The 24,848-nt window shown below is 35.7% G+C and overlaps 7 protein-coding genes across 7 annotated transcripts; 1 reads left to right on the plus strand and 6 right to left on the minus strand.

Annotated features, from left to right (window-relative positions):
* Positions 1 to 264: 264 nt before the first annotated feature.
* RO3G_01613 (uncharacterized protein) lies at positions 265 to 3,161 on the minus strand (the record flags this gene model as incomplete). The annotated part of the gene is made up of 4 exons (XM_067656204.1): positions 265 to 270; positions 369 to 797; positions 852 to 2,935; positions 3,047 to 3,161. 4 exons carry the CDS (start codon positions 3,159 to 3,161, stop codon positions 265 to 267), a joined length of 2,634 nt encoding a protein of 877 aa, XP_067512305.1.
* Positions 3,162 to 4,187: 1,026 nt separating this feature from the next.
* RO3G_01614 (uncharacterized protein) lies at positions 4,188 to 9,053 on the minus strand (the record flags this gene model as incomplete). Its single annotated transcript, XM_067656205.1, has 2 exons — positions 4,188 to 7,366; positions 7,526 to 9,053. The coding sequence occupies 2 exons, from the start codon at positions 9,051 to 9,053 to the stop codon at positions 4,188 to 4,190; spliced, it is 4,707 nt and encodes a 1,568-aa protein (XP_067512306.1).
* A 4,961-nt stretch (positions 9,054 to 14,014) lies between these two features.
* Positions 14,015 to 15,091, minus strand: RO3G_01615 (uncharacterized protein; the record flags this gene model as incomplete). Its single annotated transcript, XM_067656206.1, has 2 exons — positions 14,015 to 14,024; positions 14,109 to 15,091. 2 exons carry the CDS (start codon positions 15,089 to 15,091, stop codon positions 14,015 to 14,017), a joined length of 993 nt encoding a protein of 330 aa, XP_067512307.1.
* A 418-nt stretch (positions 15,092 to 15,509) lies between these two features.
* On the plus strand, positions 15,510 to 17,831 carry RO3G_01616 (uncharacterized protein; the record flags this gene model as incomplete). Its single annotated transcript, XM_067656207.1, has 3 exons — positions 15,510 to 16,947; positions 17,113 to 17,636; positions 17,802 to 17,831. The coding sequence occupies 3 exons, from the start codon at positions 15,510 to 15,512 to the stop codon at positions 17,829 to 17,831; spliced, it is 1,992 nt and encodes a 663-aa protein (XP_067512308.1).
* Positions 17,832 to 18,226: 395 nt separating this feature from the next.
* RO3G_01617 (uncharacterized protein) lies at positions 18,227 to 19,055 on the minus strand (the record flags this gene model as incomplete). The annotated part of the gene is made up of 2 exons (XM_067656208.1): positions 18,227 to 18,237; positions 18,398 to 19,055. The coding sequence occupies 2 exons, from the start codon at positions 19,053 to 19,055 to the stop codon at positions 18,227 to 18,229; spliced, it is 669 nt and encodes a 222-aa protein (XP_067512309.1).
* A 1,863-nt stretch (positions 19,056 to 20,918) lies between these two features.
* Positions 20,919 to 21,857, minus strand: RO3G_01618 (uncharacterized protein; the record flags this gene model as incomplete). Its single annotated transcript, XM_067656209.1, has 1 exon — positions 20,919 to 21,857. The coding sequence occupies one exon, from the start codon at positions 21,855 to 21,857 to the stop codon at positions 20,919 to 20,921; it is 939 nt and encodes a 312-aa protein (XP_067512310.1).
* Positions 21,858 to 22,969: 1,112 nt separating this feature from the next.
* RO3G_01619 (uncharacterized protein) lies at positions 22,970 to 23,164 on the minus strand (the record flags this gene model as incomplete). The annotated part of the gene is made up of 1 exon (XM_067656210.1): positions 22,970 to 23,164. One exon carries the CDS (start codon positions 23,162 to 23,164, stop codon positions 22,970 to 22,972), a length of 195 nt encoding a protein of 64 aa, XP_067512311.1.
* Positions 23,165 to 24,848: the final 1,684 nt, after the last annotated feature.

Genomic DNA, 24,848 nt, shown 5'->3' on the forward strand with positions numbered 1-24,848 from the left:
CCACCTTGTACTTGACGTACAACACGATATGGACCTTTGTAGACTGGTGAGAGGCTATTGTACTGCTCTCTGTCACGCACCATTACGTAACTTCCTTCCGGGAATGTGGACTGACGATTTTTGCTGTCAGCTTTTTCCTTTTGCCTTTTGGTGTAAAGGTCGGTCCTATCCTGTATAGCAGGGAAGACAACTTGCGACATGTAGTCGATTCTTTTCAGCAACTCATCGTGCGGCATGTACTCCTTCTTTTTTAATTCACCAGCATCATCCCTGTATTCAATGAAGTCATTTATGTTGCGAGCAAACATCAATGAAAAAGGTGTAGTCTGCAAGCGTGTGGAGATCTTATTGTTGATCATGAGCTGTACAGATGGAATGTAATGATGCCAATCTTCGGTGGCACCTTCAAGGAACTTTGCTAATATCTTTTTAGCAGATTGAACGTAACGTTCAGCAGCTCCATTTGCTGAGGGATGGTAAGGTGTGGTGTATCTTTTGTCGATACCCATTGCATTGAACAGATTCTTTAAAATTTCATTTTTGAATTCAGAGCCGTTATCGCTACATACAAAGTGTCTGGGATAGCCGAGTAAGGAAAATGTATCAACCATGGCACCTGCAACGGTTTTTGCCTTTTTGTCTACTAGGGGTTTCAACACGCAGAATCTGGTGCAAATGTCGACTAGAATCAACACGTATGTATACATGTTGCTACTGGATTGAAAAGGCCCAATTAAATCAAAAGCATAGGCATCCCCAGGAACATAAGCGTAGACAGGTCGATGAGGATTATAACCCTTTTTAGCAATATTGTACTTCTGACAGGTATTGCACTTGCTTACATAATTTACTGCATCAGCTAATAAATTTGGCCAATGTAGGTTTTGGTTGTGGATTGATTTTACAATATGATCAGCTCCAAAGTGTCCGAATTTATGGACTCCATCAAGAATCTCTTGTCGATCCTCATATGGTGGAGTGATATAGTCCTTATCACTGAATTTGGTAGGACTTTGGACATAGAACACTTTTCGGTTCTCTTTTTTCATTTTTAATTCATGTTCCTTTTTTAGATTTGGTTTGTAAGCAAGATTTTGGTGTTTTACTGTGCTGTTATTAGAATCACTCCCTGCCAGTTCTTTTTCAGGTGGGAAAAGACGTGAAAGAGCATCAGGTAAAACATTTTGTACACCGGGTATATGGACGATGTCAAAATCATAGGACAATAATGTGTCCATCCAACCCACCATCATGGGGTTGAGTTCATCTGACGTGAACAAGTATGTGAGTGCTCGATGATCAGAATATAAGGTAAAGTGATGACCATATAAAAATTTGTGAAACTTTTTCAAAGCAAACACAATAGCGAGGAGTTCACGCCGAGTGACAGAATAATTTCGTTCAGATTGGGATAAAGAACGTGCCATGAAGCCGAGGTATTTGATGGTGGTGACAGTGAGTCCATCCGACTGTTTTTCGTCAAATTTTTGGAACAGAACTGCACCAGCTCCAGTGTTAGATGCGTCAGTGGCAACATAAAGGGATTTGGTAGGATCATATGGACTCAAAACAACGTTGGAACATAATATGCCTTTGATGCTTTGAAAGTGAACTTGCAGTTTAGGAGTCCAATCAATATCATCTATGAATGCAACATTTCGTAACGCATCTAGAGGAGCAGTGAGTGTGGCAGCACAAGGGATGTGTGCACGAAAGTAATTAACAGTGCCTAGCCATTGCATCATTTCTCTGCCGGTTTTGGGACGGGGCCAGTCAGCAATATTTGTCAATTTACGTGGATCCAAGCTTTTCCCTTTTTCAGAAATGCAGAAACCCAACAGATGAATACTTCTTTTGCCAAAGTGACATTTCTGAGGATTGAGGATCATGTTATGTTGAGTGAGTCTATCAATGACTGCACTGACAGCTTGGTAATGCTTTTCCATGGAATCACCTGGAGTGCCAATCAAAATATCATCCACGTATACATGAACATTGGATAGATCACTGAGGATGAGGTTCATGATGCGCATGAAATGACTGGAGACATGTTTCAATCCAAACGGTGCTGAACGAAACATGTATTGTTTGTTTCTGTGAGTAAAAGTGGTTTTGACCTGATCTGATTTACGAATGGGCAATCGATGAAATGCACTTTTGAGATCGAGTGAGGTGAAAATCGTAGAACCCGCAAGATCATGAAAAATATCGTCGATCAATGGCAATGGATAGTTATCAGACTCTAGTAGGGCATTGATTTTACGAGGATCAATACATGGTCTGTAATCAGTGGGATTACCATTCGCATCCTTTTTTGGAGCAAATGTGATTGGACTGTTCCATGGTGAGGGTGGTGCACGTACAATGACACCGTTCTCGAGCCATGTTTTTACAGCCTCATCAAAGATTGGCATCATCTTATTTGCAATAGGATACTGCCGGACATGTGCATGTTTTCCATGAGGAGTGTCTAACTTTACCACCGCTTCTGGTAGATTACATAAGGAATGAACATCAATCTGTTGATTTTTATCAATGTGAGATTGCAGTGCTTGTAGTAAAGCTTCATGCTCTTCTGGTGTGCCAGCATTGGAAACATTTGGAATGTATTCTGAGTCTTCAATAGAATCATCGAATTTGACTTTGTTATCATCCCAATTGGTGGCAACACCAACAAGGTGAATTCCTAACCTTGGTAAAATATCCCTCCCGAAAATAGCGTCTACTTTATCATGCATATTTAACACCTCAAATTCATGAGCTACAGTTTGCCCTTTGTATCCGACATTTAATTTATCGGTCACACCCAATCGTTTAACAGTTTTTTCTTTATCTGCTAAGAGTAATGAACCATGAACTGGGAAAATACGCAGTTTCAATTTATTAACAGCATTTTTACTTATGAAAGAAACATCTGCGCCTGTGTCGACGAGAGCTATTAATCTATGATCGTTCAATAAGAAAGGAGTGTGTAATGAGTAAGGGCTTTGAAGCATAGTAGGATGTGTCTCCTCTTTTGTTTTTAAACTATAGCAACGAACATTACCTTGCTTGTGCTTCTTTTTCTCCCGAATTTGTTTCAACGCTTTTTGAAACGGACTGATGATTTCATCATCATTTAAGAGGTCATTCATAACCTCATCCGCAGGATGTGTTTGCATGATCTCTGGTTCAGTAGTGGTCTGTTTCTCAACCTTCTCAATATTATGAACCGTTATACGTGAATCATTCGCATTATGAATTTTCTCTTCAAATGATCTACGCCTTTGGGAAAAATTACCAGTGTAGTTTTTGGGTGCATCTTTGCGTGCTCTAAAACCCGTATCTTTATTCAAGTAATGGTCACGACGTTTTTCTATTTCTCGACATTTGTCAAGGTGACCTGGAGTATATTTCTCCCCACAATAGCTGTTATAGGTTGAAGTGTTTTTAAGTATTTAAAATATGAAAAAGAAGAATTAACGAGACCGAACAATAGTTCTAAAGTCGAATACTTTTATTAAAGAAAGATTCCAAGGCTATTTATATTAGTTTGAGCAAGACCTGAGATTAAATGACAAGAGATAGTTACGACCGATATGATTTGACATGTATAAGAAAAATCTTATAAACTGATGTAAATAATCAACTGTTGAGATGAAAGTGAAACTTGGCTGTTCAGGGCAGTTGGTAATTATCAGGATCTATTCTTATTCAAACTCATTTGTAAAGATTTAGCTTAGAATGATAAGACTGTTATCTTATTGACATGTCAAAACATGACATTGCCCCCTTCCAGGTTGTAATTATCTTTTCTGGGATTAATGTGGCAAGTAAAAAGATGTTTGTTTAACTGAATGTCGAAATGAGGTTTGAGATGTCAAGATGAGCTCTATTTGTTGTAAGAAATAGGTGCTTGGTAGGGTGAAGTCATATAACGTATAGTGGCTCTTTATGTAAACATATAAAGTATAGTGTTCAAGAATGGAACAAAGCATTTAGGCGATAATAAACCCTAAACAGGAATTTATTGCTAAAGTGATGTTTGTCTGTAAATGTGACTGCGTACAAATGTGCAAATTGAAAAATATTAAGGCATGAGAAAAAATTCCATTTTTTACTATCCTTGTAAATATTTTATAATTGCGTTATTTGCTGGTAACATATATGTATAGTTAATGAAAGTTGGGTGGAAGAAGGTCAATGTGTTAACGTCTGTTTCTTTTAGAGTTAGTTACATTGCGATGCACATTTTTTCTTTTCTTGGTTGTATCTTTTTTAGGAACAAGTTGAACCTCGCGCGCTGGTTCTTGTTCACTTATACGTGACCAATACTTTTGGATCGGTCTGTAATCATGGAAATGACTAGCCGGTTCCCAAGTGTCATCTTCTTCTCCATAACCTTTCCATCGAACTTTATATAAGTAATTACCCGGTGATCCCTTATGGTGTAAAACTGCCTCAACATCGTATGATTCAGATTGATCAGTATTGGATAAGGATACTTCCTGGGAAATAACCTTTATTTGCGATGGAGGTACATCTCTTGGTAAGAGTGCTCCAGTTGCATCAACCAACACGTATGAACCACCTTGAGTTTTTCTTTTGACAGTGTAATTACCAACGTAGAGGGGATCACTTTTTGCAACACGGTTTACATTCTTGAGCGTGACTTGACTACCAGTGGGGATATCGGTTAGAATTCTGTGAGTTTGGTTGAACTTGTCTCGAGAAGCAGCTTGTGAAGTTTTTATTTTTTCACGAATGGCAGGTAAGACAGTGTCATTAAACTCGTTGATTCTAGTTTCTAACTGTTTCATTGTTTCAGGCGATTTAGTTTTGTCCAGCACGTTATTATAATCCTTGTTTTCATTGGGACGTCTTGCAAACATCAATGAGAAAGGTCTAGTGCCGTGTAAAGCTGTATGCGTATTGTTGAGGGCTTCTTGGGTACTGTCAACATACAAGTCCCAATCCTCAGTTCTGCCTTGTAATCTTTTGTACAAAATATTTTTTGCTTTGCCAACCCATCGTTCGACTATACCGTTAGCTCGGGGATGATAAGCTGATATGAGACGATGATCAATACCGGATGATTCAACATACAGTCTGACGATTTCATTGACATACTCAGTACCATTATCACTTTGGATAATTTTTGGTCGACCAAAGAGCGATAAGATACTCCTTAATGCAAGTGCAATAGTGAGAGAAGATTTATCGGGCAAGGCTTTGAGTACACAATATCGTGTGAAGACGTCCACTACCAGAAGGATGTATTGATTACCTTGTACTGAAGTAGGGAAAGGTCCGGCTGTATCGATACAGATGTGATCCCAAGGTGCATCAGCATAGATTGAGGTCAAGGGATTGTATCCGTGTTTTGCGATATTGAATTTTTGGCAATCAGGACAACTACGTATTATTTCAAGCGCATCTTCCTTGAGCTTTGTCCAGTGAATACCATCACTATGTAAAGCTGTTACGATTGCTTGAGCTCCACGGTGTCCTTCTAAGTGTGTACCCATGAGTAGCTTTCGTCTGTCTTCTGGTGCTGGGGTCATCAAGTCAGCAGGCATCATCATTCTGGATGTAAGAATTGATCCGTTAGAATTGATAATTTGTGAAGTGACAATTGTTTTGATGGTTTTATTATCCCCCTCCAGCGTTTTTTCAGGTTCAAAAAGACGCGACAAAGCATCTGGCAGAATATTTTGAATACCAGGTCGATGGATGATTTTGAAGTTATAATCCAGTATAGTGTCCAGCCAATTGATCATCATAGCATTAGCTACAGGCTGAGTGTGGAGATAAGTCAAGGCCTTGTGATCAGTGTATAAGGTGAATGGATTACCCCACAAAAATGGATGAAACTTCTTTAGTGCAAATATCACTGCTAATAGCTCACGTTTAGTGGTAGAATAATTCTTTTCAGATGTAGAAAGTGAGCGTGCCATGAAACCGATATATCGAGTCTCATTTTTGATAACTTGGTAAAGAACAGCACCAATTGAATAGTTACTAGCATCAGTAGCAACGTAAAAAGGTTGTTCTAAATCTGGATGATGAAGAAGTGGCGCAGAAGACAATAATGACTTGATCTTTTCAAAAGCACTTTCTTGTTCAGATGTCCAAAGTTTATCAAGTTTACCTTCGAAACGTAATTTGTCCAAAGGCGCAGTGACCTCAGAAATATTTGGCAAGTATTTTCTAAAATAATTTACCAGTCCTAAAAAGCGTTGAATCTCTTTTCCAGATGAAGGTCTAGGCCAAGTCAAAGCGTTTGTAACTTTACGAGGATCGAGTCGAGACCCTTTGGCATCAACACAGAAACCAAGCAAGTAAACAGTAGACTGCGCAAAATGACATTTGTCTGGGTTAAGGATCAAGTTCACTTTAGTTAATCTCTGAATTATGTTTTGCACATGTGTGATGTGTTCCTCATAAGACTTGGAAAATATGATGATATCATCAACAAAAGCCTGTGCATAAGGTAAATCACGTAATACAATATTAATCACTCGCTGATAACGGGAAGCAATATGTTTCAATCCAAATGGACAACCTCTAAATTGGTATTGTTGACCTTCAAAAGTGAATGTGGTCTTAACACGATCAGGTTCGTAGATTTGGAATCGATGAAATGCTTGTCGAAGATCAAGAGTGGTAAAGATAGTTGATCCTTGTAATTGATCGAAAATCTCTTCAATCTTTGGAATAGGATGTCTATCGTTTGACACGAGAATAGAATTTAACAAGCGAGGATCGAGACAGGGTCGATGTCCTGTGAGATTACCAAGCAAGTCTTTCTTAGGTGCCAATGTTAAAGGAGAATTCCAATCCGAATTAGGTGATGCACGTTCAATAACTTCATCCTTTAACCAAGTGTCAATACATTCACGCATGATCGGTAGTAATTTAAAAGGAGTACGATATGGTGCACGGTAAGCGGCTTTTCCTTTAACAGTATCTAAACGTATAACTGACTCGGGTACAGTACAGAATGAATTCTTTGGTATTAAGGCATTTTGATCAACAAATGGTTTAATAGCATTATGGAAATGAACTTGTTGCTCACGTGTACCGTAAGGAGCTTTGTTAGGTTCAGGTGTATCATCCGTAATCTCTTTGTCAATAACTGGTGCAAGATTAGGATGTCTGATGGCTAAGTTGGTAACAAGAATGTTCAACTTGTGCATTAGATCTAATCCTATTACAACTTCAGTATCCAAGGAAAGAGGAAGGACTTCAAAAGAATGGGATGTATGAATAAGATTTTTATCATTATCACCGTAAATAACACTTAATGGAAATTTGGTTGTACCGAAACGTTTACTAACATTATCACTTGTAGCAAGTATAACGGAACCAGATACATTTCTATCAACTGCAATATTATATTTATTAACAAAATTGATGTCTATCGTGCTAAAGGAGGAACCACTATCAACCAGGGCCATAGTGTTCACGTTCTCTATTGTGATAGGTACAATTAAAGAATGGTTAGTACTTTTAAATACTTCATTCTGTTTTGTTAATTTCTTACAATCATAGTTGACTGGATAACCCTCGTCATCTACGTCCATCAAGTTGCTATCACCGCTAGACACCTTGGAAGATGCCTGTTGTGGCCTAGCTTGAGGAGTGATGGTGAGGTTGAGCTTGCTACCATTAGAACTTGAAGTAACCAAGCGAGCGGAACGGATGGCCTTACTTGGACCATGGTAGGGCTTATCTCGTGGGCAGATAGCAGCGTATTCCCTGGACCATGGAACGTTACCAGAGCAACGAAAGCATTTTTTGGCAACAGATACAAAAGACATTGGCGGATTGGTGGTAGTGGGGGAAGGGCTCACCGATGAAGAGCTTTGGCTCAACAAATTCTTGTACTTGTTGCACTTGTCTGTAGGATGATTGGCCAGACCATGGATGGCACAATGGAACTTATTTTTGACGTTACCAGGGGAAGAGGACTTCTTAGTTATACCCTGTAAGTTGCTCAACAAATGTGAGTTCCTAGGGTTGTACTTAGATGCCTCTGTTCCATTTGATGCGAGAGACATAGATAAAGACTTGACAGGGACGGAGTCTTGGCGAGGTGATGGGCTACCCTCAGAACACAAGTTGGATGACAGTACCACCCTGGCCTTGGCAGCGACTTTTGCGACAGAGTCTTGCTGATCTCTTCCTAGGTTCAACAAGGAGCGAGAGACCTCTTGCCGCAAAAATGCTGGTAAAGCTCGTTTGTATATGGAGGCAGTCCTGATGTCATCGTCCCACTTAGCTGCCCTGCGGATTCTTTGGAATCTATCAGTGAAGGCTTCTATGGATTCTGCTGGAACCATTTTAAGGGACAAGAGTTGGTCCATATACTCTAGCTCTTGTGCTACGTCTTGTGCAGCGTATGTTTTGACTATGATACTTCTGACTTCAGACCATACCAAGTTGCGACCCTTAAGGACTTCATTGAACCATGATCGCTGATCCCTGTTCATTTTGATAGGCACTAATCGGGACCAGCTAGAATCTATGGATAGCCCATTTGATTCAACGATGAGAGCGAAAGTATCCAGTAAATCTTCCACTGAATCGTGCACATCTGCTTCTTTTCTCCATACATTACCCTGCCACTGCCAGATGGGAAGGTCAGGTGGGATGACATGAGCGGAACGAGGGTAAGAAGTGTTTAAATGGTTGCCAGGACCAAGGACCGCTTCACCTGTAGGCGTAGAAGGAGAGACGCAAAAAGCCTGTGCTTCATCTAAAAACATGATACAGTTCTTAATGGTCACTGCTCGCTCTTGTAACCCTTTGAGGTGTTCTTGTGGGGCACCAGATATCACAGCGTGAGCAATTTGCTGTCTAAGGTTCTCTAAAGTAACTCTTAAACCCATAACAGCATCAACGGGCTTATCATCACTTGCTACATGACTTGTTGCCATAGGGGATGAGGTTTCTTCAGCATTGGTCATTTCAGTATCTTCAATGGCCTTTGGTATTTCTTCCATATTCGTTTCAAACGTATCAGTTTCACCATGAGTAAAAGGACTAGGAGTTTGATCTTCTTTAACCATATTTGTATTTGCGATTAAGAGTTCAGAATTCGTTAAAAAAAATGAAGTGTTTTTAAGTATTTAAAATATGAAAAAGAAGAATTAACGAGACCGAACAATAGTTCTAAAGTCGAATACTTTTATTAAAGAAAGATTCCAAGGCTATTTATATTAGTTTGAGCAAGACCTGAGATTAAATGACAAGAGATAGTTACGACCGATATGATTTGACATGTATAAGAAAAATCTTATAAACTGATGTAAATAATCAACTGTTGAGATGAAAGTGAAACTTGGCTGTTCAGGGCAGTTGGTAATTATCAGGATCTATTCTTATTCAAACTCATTTGTAAAGATTTAGCTTAGAATGATAAGACTGTTATCTTATTGACATGTCAAAACATGACATAGGTAGACATAATAAAATAATAAATTATGCTATAAACCAAACATCTCCAACACTAGCATAGTTGAATCATAAAGATCTGACGATGAATTATATCATAAAGAGTAATGAATGTCTTGCATATATAATACCAACTTGTTATAGTAATGAGTCTTTGCATAATCTCTTTTATGATCCAATGTATTAAGTTGCATTGAGACTATGTATGTCAGAATAGAATATTGTTTTTCTTGCATAGTAACTTTATTGATCTAAACGAATGATTGAGAAATAATCCTATCGATAATCCGATTGGTGCCTTAATAGCTCCTGTTGTCTCCATTATTAGGTTTCAGTCTTTCTGTACTTATTTAGTAACCGAGTTTACTCAAACCCAATAACGGACAATTGGCACTTCAGGCCACGATGGATAAATCATGATATTTACGGTTCAATCGGCGCTATAACTACATTACAAATATGGAAATATATATTTTTGGTCATTGCGCATCGATTGGTACCATTTTCGTTTTCCAATTCCGACTATTTGTTGTAGATATCTGCGCTTGAAAATAGGCGGTATGCAATTTTTTTGGGCACGCTCTATATCAATGACTTCTTTACAGATTTTAATAAGACTTTGAACATTTGTGTAACTATATGGTCCAACAATAGGTGTTATAGCTTTGCTAAAATATCTGTATTTGATGAAGAGAAATATGTTAAAAACAGCAATAAAAAAATAGTAATTTCGGAGATTTTGGCGGAGATTTTGCACAAGTACTTTAATCAGTTAGAGCTTATGGTATGCAAATTTTTACTAAAAACCATCGAATAGAAACAATTTTATGTGACCCTTAAATTTATAGCATGTCTGCACTTTTTTTATGATTGCGGAGCGAATATTTGATTTCACACTCCGAGACTTTGGGAAATGACTTATCCAATAGTACGCTATATTGGGTAGAAGTTTGAATGGAATCTGAAAAATTGAATTTTGGAGCTCATCTGGCACTGTAAGCATCTGATTTCCTCAGCTTGCCCTCATTTACTTTTGTGAAGGATTAGCAATCGCCAACTCCTTTGTATGTTTCTTGAATTCTAACATTACTGATGTATGGCAGTTATATGAAACATCGATATGGCCGCCAAAATTTTTGCGACCGATTTAGGGTTCTTAGCGTATATGCTATAACAAGGATGTCTTGCAAAGTGGCATCATCCACTGTCCGAGCATGCATACCAAATGGAAGCTTATTTCTAAGCATCTTTTGATGAATGTAATATAGATACTAAGTTTTTTAACTAAATAACATCATTGATATTATGTAAGGATCACATTGCTTCCTCGATTCTTAAAATATCGTTATTTCTTCATTATGGTTCAAACATTAGTCGTAAAAAAACTAATTGTAATTGTTAAGATAATAGAAAACAAGAGGTAAAAACAAAAATAAAGAAACAGTTTGTGAACGTTTCGAGTCTGATCTTTATTTCAGTTTAAGTTAAAGTAAAAATTATTCTAATTGAAGGCAGATATTTATATCTTATTGAGTGAATGACTTGATATCTTGCATTGTAAACGTTCTTCTACTCTTTCAGGTGCTTTATCAAGTGTCATCTCTATTTATGATTATGAAAACTTTTCATTTGTTCTTTTGTATGTCTGTTATAGATTATCTTTTATTCTGGGAATTCCTCACTGATTTGAATAACGTTATTTTACGCGTTATTTCAATTATGTGAAAGATTAGCAATATTCCTGACATTGGATTGGATTTGGTTATTTTAGTTGATACTTCTTCTTATCAAAGAACTGTCATGAGTACAATACATATTCTAAAAGAACATGTTTAATTGGAATTGATTGTATGATCTTATTTAAATAAACTTGTATTTTATTTTATTTTAATTATGATCTTGTATTAAGACTTATATTTATCAACGCTAACTACAATCAGTTACTGTTCTACAACAGTAATAACCTATATACTGTTATATAATATCGTGATATTATTCTTGAATATCATTTAAAAATATTAATGCTTATCGTTTTTATAATGTTTTGTTGATTACAAATCTATTCTTAGTTAAATTTAAATGTTCTAATAAAATGTGTTATTCTCATTATAATTTGAATTAAAAAAAAACTGTAAATTATTTTTTATTGGATTTGGTACATTTCTTTGCTACTTTTTTTGTTTTTCGATGTGTGTTTATAGTTCATAGTGTTATGTTCTGGTAAAGGTAATAACAAAGATAAACCAAAAGAATACTTTTTGAGACTGAACTTTATTTAAGACAATCTTAATTGTTAAAAAGAAATCATTACAAAGTCTACTACTTATATTCTTCTATCAGTTGGCGGGTAAATGAGTAGTTATGAGCGTAGATCCAATAATTGACACGTTTGATTGAAGAATGATCACTGAATCGATTATGAAAAATTTTAATTCGTTGTTTTTATAGATCTTATTGTTCTTTAACTGATCTGGGAGAATTGTCCCATCTTCAATGAGAGGAAAGATATATTTATATGAAATGCCTCCAGTCAGATCAAAGTTGACTAGGTACCTGATCCATTATTATTCATTTACAGAAATGATGAATAGTAAAGATCATGACTTATTTAGTATTCATGTTTACTTTATAGAATGAATCTAATAGTGATAGTTTTATATAAAAAAGAAGAAGAGTATATTTTATTTAATAAAGATTTAAATTATTATCTTTTATCAATTTTAATATACTTCTTTTAGTTGTGATTATTCAATGTCCGTTATGATCAGACTCTGTTCTACAACACATGGTAGGTGCAGTGAAAAAATCACAACAGTGAGTACTTTTTAGGCAAAGAAAAATTATAATTAAGCAAGAGCACATGATAATAGCGCTTTTGCTTTGCAAATTAAAGTTAGCATATAGTTATGCTGCTATTTAAGGTTGTCTTTCTGTAAGTGAGTTAATTTGAGTTAAGTTTGCTTATAAAGCTTAATTTAAGGTTGTGATTGCCTTGTAAGTTGTTGTTTTATATAGGGTTTAAGCAGATGTTTGATAAGTAGTGACCACCAGATCTTATGTGTAAGATCAATACGATGTTTCTTGATAAAAGTTAAAGTAGAGTAAAAAGTTTAGGTAAACAGGGACTTGTTAAAGTTTGTTATTTACTGCGTAAAAACATATGATTTATTTAAACTGACCAACAATTTCTTCACAAAAAGATGGGATATATACATATGTATGATATTTTTTTTTTCTTTTTTGCTTTTCTTATTTTTTTTGACCATTTTTATATTTTCAACATTTTTTATCTTTTTAACATTTTTTATAATCTTTTATCTTTTAATTTTTTCTATTGCTATTTTTTGTTGGTTTGTGTTTTGAGTTGAGTGTTTTAGAGAAGTTTTTCTTGAAATTTTTAAAGTAAGGTACTGTAGTGACTACCAGATCTTTTAATTAAGATCAAATAAAGGTAAAGATAAAAAAAATTAAAGGGATCAGGAACTTTTTATGAGAAGGTTGCCTGTTTATTGAATAAAATATATAAAATAAAAATGTGAGTAGAACTGTACTGTCCTTTTTCTTCATCTAAATAGTTGGGATATTTATATTGTTAATTTTTTTTTCTTTTTGACTTTTTTCATTTTCTTGACTTTTTCACTTTTTTGACCTTTAACATTTTCTTGACTTTTTTCATTTTTTGACTTCTTTGTTACACCATTTTTTTGACTTCTTTATCACAACATCAACCCTCAAAAAGAAGTTCTTGTGACCTACAAAAACATTTCAGCTGTAAAATAAATAAAAGGGAAAACTTAATCAGTTATCGCAAAAGTATAAAATGGTCATTGGGTGGATTGAACTCGTGACATCAAGATTCAAATGAGCCATATTTCCAATTAAGCTATTTTGTAATTTCTGGAAAAAAGTGGTTTATAAACATCCAATGGACTTCCATAAATATTTTGAAGACCGTTAAACATGTTTAAAAATATTATATGGTGCTTACTATTTTTGAAAATTACCGATGTACCAAATGATACAAAACTAACTGGGAACAAAGGTGCTTCACATAAGAAACGCCCCATTATTCTAGACTAAATCGGGAAATATTCGGAACTTCAAAAATTAAACAGCGCCATTCGATTCTGCTTGTCTTATAACCTTAGTTTCTATTTTTGGATTGTTATTCTAGCTCCGCTATAGCTGTAGATATTATGATTTATCCATCGTGGCCTGAAGTGCCAATCACCCCCAATAACCATTCAGGAACAAAATACAAGTGCCGTCTTAAACAACGATTCCATGGATGACTATTTATAAATGCAACACTAGTAGCTTAGAACAACGATTTATAATATAATTATACAAGATAAGATTCCATGGAACAAGATATGATGACAATGCCCCAATCCAGAATGAAACATCAAGAAAGAACCAATTGATTTAACTCAATCGTCCCCATGAATTATCATTCAAAAGAATATAAATATCCCACCTAAATCCTGATTGAAAAAAGGACAACTTTAACTTGGATATAATCAAGAATAAAAAGTATCTCAAAGTAATTATCGTTTTGGTGCTTTTTTATTTCTTTTTATCTTCGTCTATTACAATAGCGACATTTAGGCGCGCTGTGTGCCGGCCTTTTATGGAAATTTCTTTCCCTATTCTTGTTTTCGGGAAAGTACCTCTGCTCGTCGCCATGAAACTTTCTATTCGTTTCTATTTGCTTTGGTGCCTTCTTGTCGGCAGGCTTGAACTGAGATCGTTCCTGATTTTTCAAACCAGGGAAGATCTTCTTGCATTCTTCTATGAAATGCATCTTGTTGTTTTCTATGATTGTCTGGATTTTCGACAACGTATCATCTTCCAAGATGAAATCAGCATTCTTCTTGGCACGTATTTCAGCCAGTCTTCTCTCCAAACAATCCTTGACAGGTGGAAGCAATGTGCCCAGGAAATGCATCACTGCCAGCGGACTGTCCGCAAACTTGGCTTTGGTCAAAAGATCTATGTATCTGTCCACATACATGTTCAAGTACTCGCCGTTGGGCTGCTTGATTCTCATCAGCTTTTGACGATACTGCAAGTAGGTGAAGGATTCACCAAACTTGCCTATGAGAGCGGTCTTGGCACCTTCCCAATTGCTGTTTTTGAAATCAGCGACAGTCAGCTTATGTTGGAACCAATTGATGCTCCTATCATCCTGGCCATTTTCAATGGACAACTGGAGATATCCTAGCCAGTTCTTGTCAATGTTGACACCATAATGTTTCACGATGGCCTCAAACTTCCTGATGAAGTCCTTTACTGTCTTAAAGGCATTGTCATTCTTCACATCATCAGGACTGACCTTGCTGGAAGAGTAATACTTAGGATTGTAAGCAGCACTGACCAACAGGCGAAAGGGAGGTATGACCTTGATGGGGACAGTAGGCTCAGACTCACGAGTATTGTTGGCATTGTTCCCAACCTCATTTATCTTTTGGCTAATTTCATTAGCGCTAACCTCAAGCTTGGTAATACGTTCCTCGTAGTAGTCCAAATCTTCCCTGTACTCGCGTATTTGGATCTTAAGAGTCTTTCTTTTCGACTCATCTTCTTCAAGATCACGCTTCTCAACTAACTTGTCGAGCAAGTCAGCTGTCTCATCGTTGTGGTATTTACACATGTAATAAAGTAATAATATAAGTTACTACGAACAATGGTCCTCCGAATTAGGAATATTGGACATTGTATTACGCCACTTCAAATAAAATCCCGATCCACTCCAGAATATTCTAATAAGTTCCTGGATCAGGATTAATAATTACTTCTTGATAAGAAGATGTTAAACTATGCCAATCATATAAATAACTCATTGTCTAATATCGATTAATAATCAATAGTCATATACTGTAAATATTAATATTTAGCCGTGATTAGAAAAGTATAAATACCCTCATATTTTTAACTTGAATAAAGGACAATCTACTTTGAGTCTCACTTATTTTTACATTTGTTGATTGACTTAGTACTTTTTATATTATAAAACCTCAAATATCACATTTTTTTAAGTGAATATACCACGATATTGTTCTAAAATCAAGATGTCTGCTACTGGTAACTCTACTCCTGCTACTCCCAATGCTCCTGCTCCCATTGACTACGCTATGGAATTGATCAACTCTCCTGAGCAAGTCGCTGATGCTGTCTTAAAGGAAACGGAAGACTATGCTAGCTCTTTAAATGAGTTGTCTATAAATGAAGATAACCGAGCCATTTCCTCTTCTTCTGAAGACAATTTATTGGAAATGAAAAATGCTAAAAGGGTGGCATATGACCTCCTTGAACGAGTTCGGGTGGAACTCACTCGTATGTATGCAAATCCTCAGGCTTCTATGGATGAAATTAACCAAGGAAGAGAGGTAGTTCAACAGGCTAAATATCGATATAACGGTATAGTTGAGCTATACAATGAATGCAAGAAAAATAGGATGCATAAGCCTATGTTGTCTCACGCCGGGAACCCTAGATCTGCTGTCAATAAGGAACATACGGCACAGGACGAATGGTCAAGTTTCAATAACAGCAAGATCAGCCGCTCTGAGCTTCCCATTCTGCATCTTTCGGTGGACAAGAAGGATTCTGACCCTGATGACTGGAAATATTTCAACACCGTTGAAATATTTTTCAAGGCCTTTGAGCGCATTTTCAGGATCAATCAAGTAAACATCTTGGTCCACTGGCGTGATTACATGGCCTTGTCCATTGGCGAAGCCAATTTAGATTGGTACCAAGAAACAATCGAATCACACAGCCCTTCGTACTCTTGGGAAGAAGCCAAGGACATTATACGCAAGCACTTTGAAAACCCTGCCAAGGCAATTGAAATGTTTGGACGCCTATTCTCATCCAAACAGCGAAACAATGAAACGGTGTCTGATTTCACTGCTCGTTTCAACCGCCTTGCTCAAACCGCTCAGTGTTCGGATTCAAACATGCTTGCACGAATATACATCAACTCTCTTCATGATGATTTAAACCTTCACATAAGAACGGTATTGTCATCCAACTATGGTGCTACTTTCTTACAAGACATCAATTCTATCAGAGAAGTTGAAAAACTTGCTTCTGGCTTGGAAGTACACAAGCACCAGCCCTATGCTGCTTCTACCCCATACAAGCACTCTAAAGGTGAACGCCATGGCTTTAAGGGTGCAAAAAGAGGTCATTCTGAGTCCTCAAATGGTGACTTTATAAAGAAACAAAAAAGTTCTAATGGTCACTTCACCTCTTCAAGCTCTTCTGACTCCTCCAGTTCCAAAAAGTGTCTATATTGTAAAGATACATGGTTCAAGGGACATAAGTGCATGGAATTCTTTGCTCAAAAGAATAAGAGCACAGTAAGGAAGATAGAAAAACGAACGCAAAACGTTAAAAAACTTGATCATCCCTCTACTAAGGCATGGAATGAATTTGCCAAGAGACAATCAAATAACAAGAAATCTAGTACTGATGATGAACTAGAGGATAAAATGCAACTTGGTAAGTGCATAAGAGCAATAAAACAAGAGAAAAATGACTTGTTGACTCACAATTCCTTTTCTTTATATACTCCTATAATCATCCAGACGAATAGAGCACTTGGTTTAATTGACACTGGTGCAGAAATATCAGTCATAAATAGAAAATTTATTGAAATAAATAAAGTTAAATTCTATCATAAAACTGGTCTTATTAATTTAGCTGGAAAGGATAATGTTGTAAAAAGGATTGGTATTACTGAACCACTTGAATTGAAATATAATGGAAAGACTTTCCACCATTCATTTGAGATTATGGATTTTAATGAAGATGATAAATGTAATGTCATTCTCGGCCTTGATATTTTAAGTCATTTGGGTATTGCTCTCACTGGAGTCGCTCATAATTGGGATGATAATGAAGTCATCTTTGATGATTCAATTGATGACACTGTTAAACCCAACAACTCTCCTGCTGGCACTGAACTTGAACGATCCCAGTTCATAGAAAAAATTCATCCTCTACTTGCAGAAAATATGAACATACCCAAAGATGCATTCTGCACAGTACCTGAATCCATAATCCACTTACCCACGGAAAAAGGAAAAATTGTAAATCATAAGCAATATCCCATAGCATATAAATTGAAACCTGTCTTGGATGAAGCCATCAATAAATGGTTAGACAATGGTACCATCACAAAAGCTCCTGTAAATACGGCCTGGAATTCTCCATTAACCTTAGCTGATAAAAAGGATGCAAATGGAAATAAAACTGGCAAAAGACCATGTCTAGATCCTCGACATATAAATGCTCTATTACCAGACGATAAGTTTCCTATACCTCTCATAACGGATATTTTTCATGAATTACAGTGGGTGGAAAAATGGTTCCAATGTTTTTGATTTGCAACTTTAAAGCTTTATATCTTTGGAACTACAAATGGTAACGGCTCACAAAAACATGCATTTTGTAGCGCAATTACAGCTAATATTACTGAAAAAATTTTGCTTGTATTGTTACACAGTCGGGAAAAAATTAAGATTAAATACAAAAACCAACATTGGAACCATTTTTCCACTATGTGCATTATTTTATTAATATCTTGTATGACCGCCTTTCGCAGCAATTACAGCCCTACAACGATCCGGCATACTATTTATGTATCTCCTACAGTCTTCTGCTGTAAAAGTAGACCATTCTTTTTTAACGCGATTCCATAATTCATGCACACCTTTTGCCCTAGTATCATAGGCACTTAACTTGAGCTTAAGGTGGTGCCAGATGTGCTCTATTGGGTTTAGATCTGGACTTTGTGAAGGCCAGTTGAAGGTATGGTCACACATGAAGTTGTTGTCCTTGAACCATTGCCTAGCTAGCTTAGACGTGTGTTTAGGATCGTTATCCTGCTGAAAATAGATGTCCTGAGGATGGTAACCATAGTACTCAAGGCTATCCATAAGAGTTGTACCAAGTATTCCGACGTAATCAGAAGCCTTCATTGTGCCTTCACTAATCCAGCATGCATAACCAGGTCCGTCATAGGTAATACAACCCCATACCATAATGCTACCACCCCCTCCTTTAACTGTTAAGTCGAGATGATGGGGTTGAAGTTTATCATCAGGTCGACTCCAATAGTACTTGCAACCATCTGAGCCGTAAACATTAACTTTTGTTTCGTCACTGAATACCATACGTCTCCAGTCATCGCTTGTCCAGTTTTTGTGCTCTTCCGCCCATGCTAGTCGTCTTGCTTTCTGAACCTTAGTCAATAAAGGCTTTTTTACCTTTATTTTAGCATGGAAGTTCATGCTTTTCATAACCTTAATGGTGCCCGAGTAACTGATAGTGTGGCCAGTGCATACTAGATACTTATGAACAGCCTTCGCAGTCTTGAGGGTACCATTAATAATCTGATTACGTATATAAGACTTGGTGGTAACACTTAAAACAGCCTTCCTACCAGGGTTTGCTGTTACTCTACCAGGAGAAAACTTGTTGGCATATCTGCTTAAGGTGGATTTTTTTAAGTTTGAAATACGTTCCATTATCACTGAATATGGCTTGTTCTGTAAAACCAACGATTTGATGTTTTCTTGCTTGTTTTTAGAGAGAGCGCGAACCATATGTGTAGTGGTACCTTAAAGCTTCGATATATAAAGAAAGAAAAGGAAAAAAAAAATGTTTGACCAGGGATAAATTAATTTTATAAGTCAAATAGGCTTTTTCGGCGATAGTCGGAATACTATGACTCATAATTAGCCAAAAAACTCCGGTGGAAGCTCCACCAATTAACAAATAAACTTATCTACAGTTGTAGTGGAAAAATGGTTCCAATGTTGGTTTTTGTATTTAATCTTAATTTTTTCCCGACTGTGTAACAATACAAGCAAAATTTTTTCAGTAATATTAGCTGTAATTGCGCTACAAAATGCATGTTTTTGTGAGCCGTTACCATTTGTAGTTCCAAAGATATAAAGCTTTAAAGTTGCAAATCAAAAACATTGGAACCATTTTTCCACCCACTGTATCTGGATCCTCAATCTTTACTACTTTGGATTTGACTGCTGCATTTCATCGTTTTAAGATTCATGATGAAGACCAACCTAAGACCGCATTTACATATAACGGTCAGCAGTATATGTTTGTTGGTGCTCCTTTTGGAATAAAGTTCCTATCAAACGTATTCCAAAGAGTAATGACGCAGATATTTAAAGACATGCCCTTTGTACGAACTTTCATTGACGATATTGTTATAATGTCGAAAAATATGGAAGAGCATGCTGTACATGTAGAATCGAATCTTTTAAATATTTTTCCTAAATCGGCAAAATACGTTTCAATTCTAGATCTAAATCCTGCTATACATTTATTAAACTTATCTTCATCTTCATTTAATTTTTTCTTTTTTTCTTTTTTAATAGGAAATGTAAAATTACTTTCATGTATTTCTAAATTTCTTACAGAATACTTAGCAATTGTTTCGTGCAATGTGTTAATATATAAACCATCAAAGCATATATTATCATATATTGTAAAAAATTTATTAAAATTAACATTATTAATTAACATTTTATCATCATTATTATCCTTGCATGGTAAACTGTCGGATATAAAAACAACAATACCATTTGTATCTATAACAAACTGTGTATTAAGTCCAGGTTTTTTAAGCTTCCATGAATATAATGTACTTTTCTTAACTGTCACATTCTCATATACTATTTCATTATGATGCCCATCCATTATTAAAGTAACGTGCTTAACTATTTCTGGATTATTTATATGTGAAAGTAATAATCTAATGTTTTTATTTGAAGAACAATTATAAAATATATTGTTTATCCAATTATTTAATTCATCATAATGGTCAATATAAATAAATTTATACATTTTAAAGAAATTAGTGTATTTTAAATAAGTTTCCATCTGATTAATCGAAAGACCACATAATAAATGATATAATACTACAAGTCTCTTTTCTATATCTCTATAAGGCCCTGGAATATTAAATTTATTACAATAATCTGTTATAAATACAAATGTTGGTATAATTCCTATTTTTTCTAAAATTTCTTTTTTTATATTTTCTATAAAATTAATTTCTTGTAATTCAGATCTATGATAATTTTTTTTAATAATAGGTACAGTGACCCACAAAATTGTCCCAATGTTTCGTGATTCTCTCTTCTAGAGCTTGTAGAACCATAGTTATTAAGCTAATGTACACCTTGTTGTATATCATTCAATAGCCAAAGTCATGTATAAGCAAAAGATGTGACGCAAATTCAGATTAAAACAGCGCCAACGGAGATAGAGGAGCTACAAAACAAGCGGTGCATTGGGACAATTTTGTGGCACTTTTGAAAAAAAACAAAATGGTTTATTTATCGGATATTAATAGTCAGTCCAGCGTCCTTTGTTCTTGATACATTGTTTTATACGCTTAGGCATTGTTTCTATAACCTTTTGACACTCTTCCGGCTTCATTAAGTCATACCAACTTTAGTTACTCGTTCGTATAATTCATTCATGCCTTTTGGTGCTGTTTCATAATCATTTAGCCTTCTCTTTAATAATGACCACATATTTTCAATTGGATTCAAGTCAGAGGACTGTGCAGGCCACTCCAGGATGTTGTAGGATTGCTCTTTAAGGTATTCTTTTACTAATTTAGTCGTATGTTTGGGATCATTGTCATGCTGGAAGATCACCTGATGTCTTTCTAGCCCTAGCTTATTGGTTCCATACTCAATTGTACGCTCCAGTTCATCCTCCAAAATCTCTTTGTACAATGTTTTATCCATGTTACCATTGATTTTGCACATCCAACCAACTCCAGCATAAGTAATGGCACTCCACAGCATGATATTGCCTCCACCGTGTTTTACAGTCATCTTCACATGATGCGATTTTAGGCTTTCTCCGGATCGAATCCAAGTCCAGGTGCGTCCATCCGAGTTGAATCTGTTGATTTTTGTCTCATCCGACCAAACAACACGTTTCCAATCATCTATTGTCCAATCCTTGTGAGCCATACACCAAGAAAGTCTCTTACGGATGTTTTTAGCACTAAGCAAAGGCTTCTCTGGCTTCTCAATCGCACCAAGACCGGCCTTGCGAAGGGTTCTGCACACGGTTTCGGCACTTACTTTTCTTCCGGTGTCTTTTTCTAGCACCTTAGCCACCTTTGTTGCGCTAGACATGCGGTTTTTGGTCACTTGGCGCACACAGTAACGCTCATCAGCCGCAGATAGCACCTTGGGCCGACCAGCTTTTGGCTTTTCAAGTCCAACGCAATGGGTTTTTCGGAGACTCCCAACAGTACTCTTACTTAGGCCAGTACCACCTTCCACTTCCCGAACCGACTTACCTTGTTTAAGTAACGAAATTGCTCGAACAACTGTATCTTGAGAGACCTGTTTCATGTTGAGATATAATGGGCGAGTAATAAATCAGTAGGAGTTTAAAACTTCAGCAATGAGTAAAGATCAACCTAGAGTCATACGATGTGCGTTTGTAAGCAGTTTGGTACATCTGTACAACTTGTGGGTCGATATTTCATCGCTTTTCGTTTTTTTTCAAAAGTGCCACAAAATTGTCCCAATGCACCGCTTGTTTTGTAGCTCCTCTATCTCCGTTGGCGCTGTTTTGATCTGAATTTGCGTCACATCTTTTGCTTATACATGACTTTGGCTATTGAATGATATACAACAAGGTGTACATTAGCTTAATAACTATGGTTCTACAAGCTCTAGAAGAGAGAATCACGAAACATTGGGACAATTTTGTGGGTCACTGTATATATTCATTATTTAGAAACTTCCATTGATTCTGGATTAATTTTTCATACTCTTTTTGTAGTATTTGTTTTACATCTGGATGATCCATTCTTATTTATTGTAGAAGTTTTATTTATATATATAAATTCAATTTTTGAATTTAAAGTAATTGAGTTTTAATTTTATGTTACTCATATATATTCTGTCACGACATATATGTATTGTTATATAACGATTTTAAACTCAGAGAAATGTTTATAAAAAATTTTTAATATTATAATTATATAATTCAGTACTTATTTATAAAATAATGTAAAAAAATAAAATAAAGAAAAAAACAGATTAGTAAATATATTATGCATATATCATGAAAATTAAAAAAAAACATACAATTATGAAGATATGGAAAATTAAAAATGCTGTTTATTTTAAAAAAAATTGTAAAATTAGCAACCTATCAAGTTTAAACATATAATATGAATAATATACATAATATAAATTTTAATTATATTTATGCATTATGCATTTATGAAGAATAATTATATTATTATTTTTACTGTTAAGTATTATGTCACTTGGAAGCTTAACGTTTCTCTAAGCAGAGGCTTCTTGGCATTAATTTTAGCTCTGAAGTTTATACTTTTAAGAAGTTTTAAGTCCCCAGAATAACCAATAGTATACCCCAAACCATTCAGATATTGATGTACTGCTTTGGCTGTCTTGAATTCACCCTTTATTACTTGTCTACGGATGTATGATTAGGTAGTTTCACCAATAGTTGCTCTTCGACCAGAGGCTGCCTTCATTCTGTTTGGAAAGAACTTGTTGGTGCACCTACCTAAAGTGAATTTTTTCAATCCGGAAATGCGTTCCATAACTTGTTCATATGCCATGTTACTAGCCAAGAGCAATTGGATTTGATTTTGAACAGATTTGCTGATAGTACGAGTCATTTGAGGCAAGATAAAGATGAGAAAGTACAGTATAGATAGAGACTAAGAATATTGTAAAAAAACCGATAACGTAAAGCTACTTATACTTTACACTAAAGGTACGAGTCATAGATTGTCATAGATAAGGTTGGTATGCAAATTCCGGTGATTTATGATTGATAAGAAAGCGATGTTGAAGTGTTTTAAGTATTTAAAATAGACAAAGAAGAATTAACGAGACCGAACAATAGTTCTAAAGTCGAATACTTTTATTAAAGAAAGATTCCAAGGCTCTTTATATTAGTTGAGCAAGACCTGAGATTAAATGACAAGAGATAGTTACGACCGATATGATTTGACATGTATAAGAAAAATTTTATAAACTGATGTAAATAATCAACTGTTGAGATGAAAGTGAAACTTGGCTGTTCAGGGTAGTTGGTAATTATTAGGATCTATTCTTATTCAAACTCATTTGTAAAGATTTAGCTTAGAATGATAAGACTGTTATCTTATTGACATGTCAAAACATGACAGATGTTCAGAATGCATTGCAAAATAAGCGGGTAGCGGAAAAATTGTCCCAGTGCGGTGTTTTTTTTCTATTGTTGATTAACTCAGACCGTGTACTCTTCGAAATCCGAGTTTTTGATATTATGTAGTACGGACCGCGACCTTTCTAATTGTTAAGGATACATAAGATTATAGTCACTTTATTTTAGTAAAAGGAATCTCATATGATCCTAAATAATATGTTGACATAACTTTGGAATCATTTATAACATTATTCCCAGAACAGATCAATAAAAGACTTTGATTAGATTTTTATATTAAGCTTTATTCATATTAACTTCACATAGTCAAATAATATGGCATGGTTGTAATATAGTTTATTGATGATATGAGCATGTTGAATAAGGAATGACAATTACTTACCGGACCATCATTAAGTCACGCAAACATTTATCCTAACTGAGATATTATTATTAGCCGTAATATCCAATCACGGAACTAGAGGATTTTATATTCATCCGTACCGTCTCCTAAATAGTCCTACGCCCAGAGCTACCTGAAACCATCCCAATAGCATAATTGACAATACAGGCTAGGAACAGGCTAAACTAATAATTAGAAATAGTAATCATCTATTCTGTCAAATTGATCATAAATCTGTCCTAATTCTTTATCCATATCATGTCTATAAATACTCTCACTTTTTACATGTGGAATTCATCATATTCAATCTTAGTTATCTTAACTTAATAAAGAGATACCAAGTTCTAACAGTATTTCTTTATCTTTGTTGTTATACTGCTTTTACCTAAAACCCCCTATCCTAAACACTAATGAGCATAGAACTAGCCGCTTAGCCTAAGAATTGGTTGAGTTATGGAGTCGAAAATAAAAAACGTTGAAACACTGGGACAATTAGTCCACCCACTGTAAATCCCGCAAGTGATCATGATCACTCCATACTGGAAAACAGCGATATAGTTCCCGTTACTGCAAGCTCTCAGTCTCGCTCCACCACTCATACTATCTCCAACGACGTCAATCCAGTTGCCTTCACCTTCAGCCATATGGCCGACAACCGCCAATCACAACTGGAAGCTCGCCGCTTGGAAATTATCAGCAACCAATACACAGTGACTCCCAAATCTGTGCCAACGTTTTGTAATTGTGTCTTTTGCCGTCAATTGTGCGA

The sequence above is a fragment of the Rhizopus delemar genome, genomic scaffold (genome assembly GCF_000149305.1).
Source record: "Rhizopus delemar RA 99-880 supercont3.1 genomic scaffold, whole genome shotgun sequence".
In the NCBI taxonomy this organism is placed as follows: domain Eukaryota; kingdom Fungi; phylum Mucoromycota; class Mucoromycetes; order Mucorales; family Rhizopodaceae; genus Rhizopus; species Rhizopus delemar.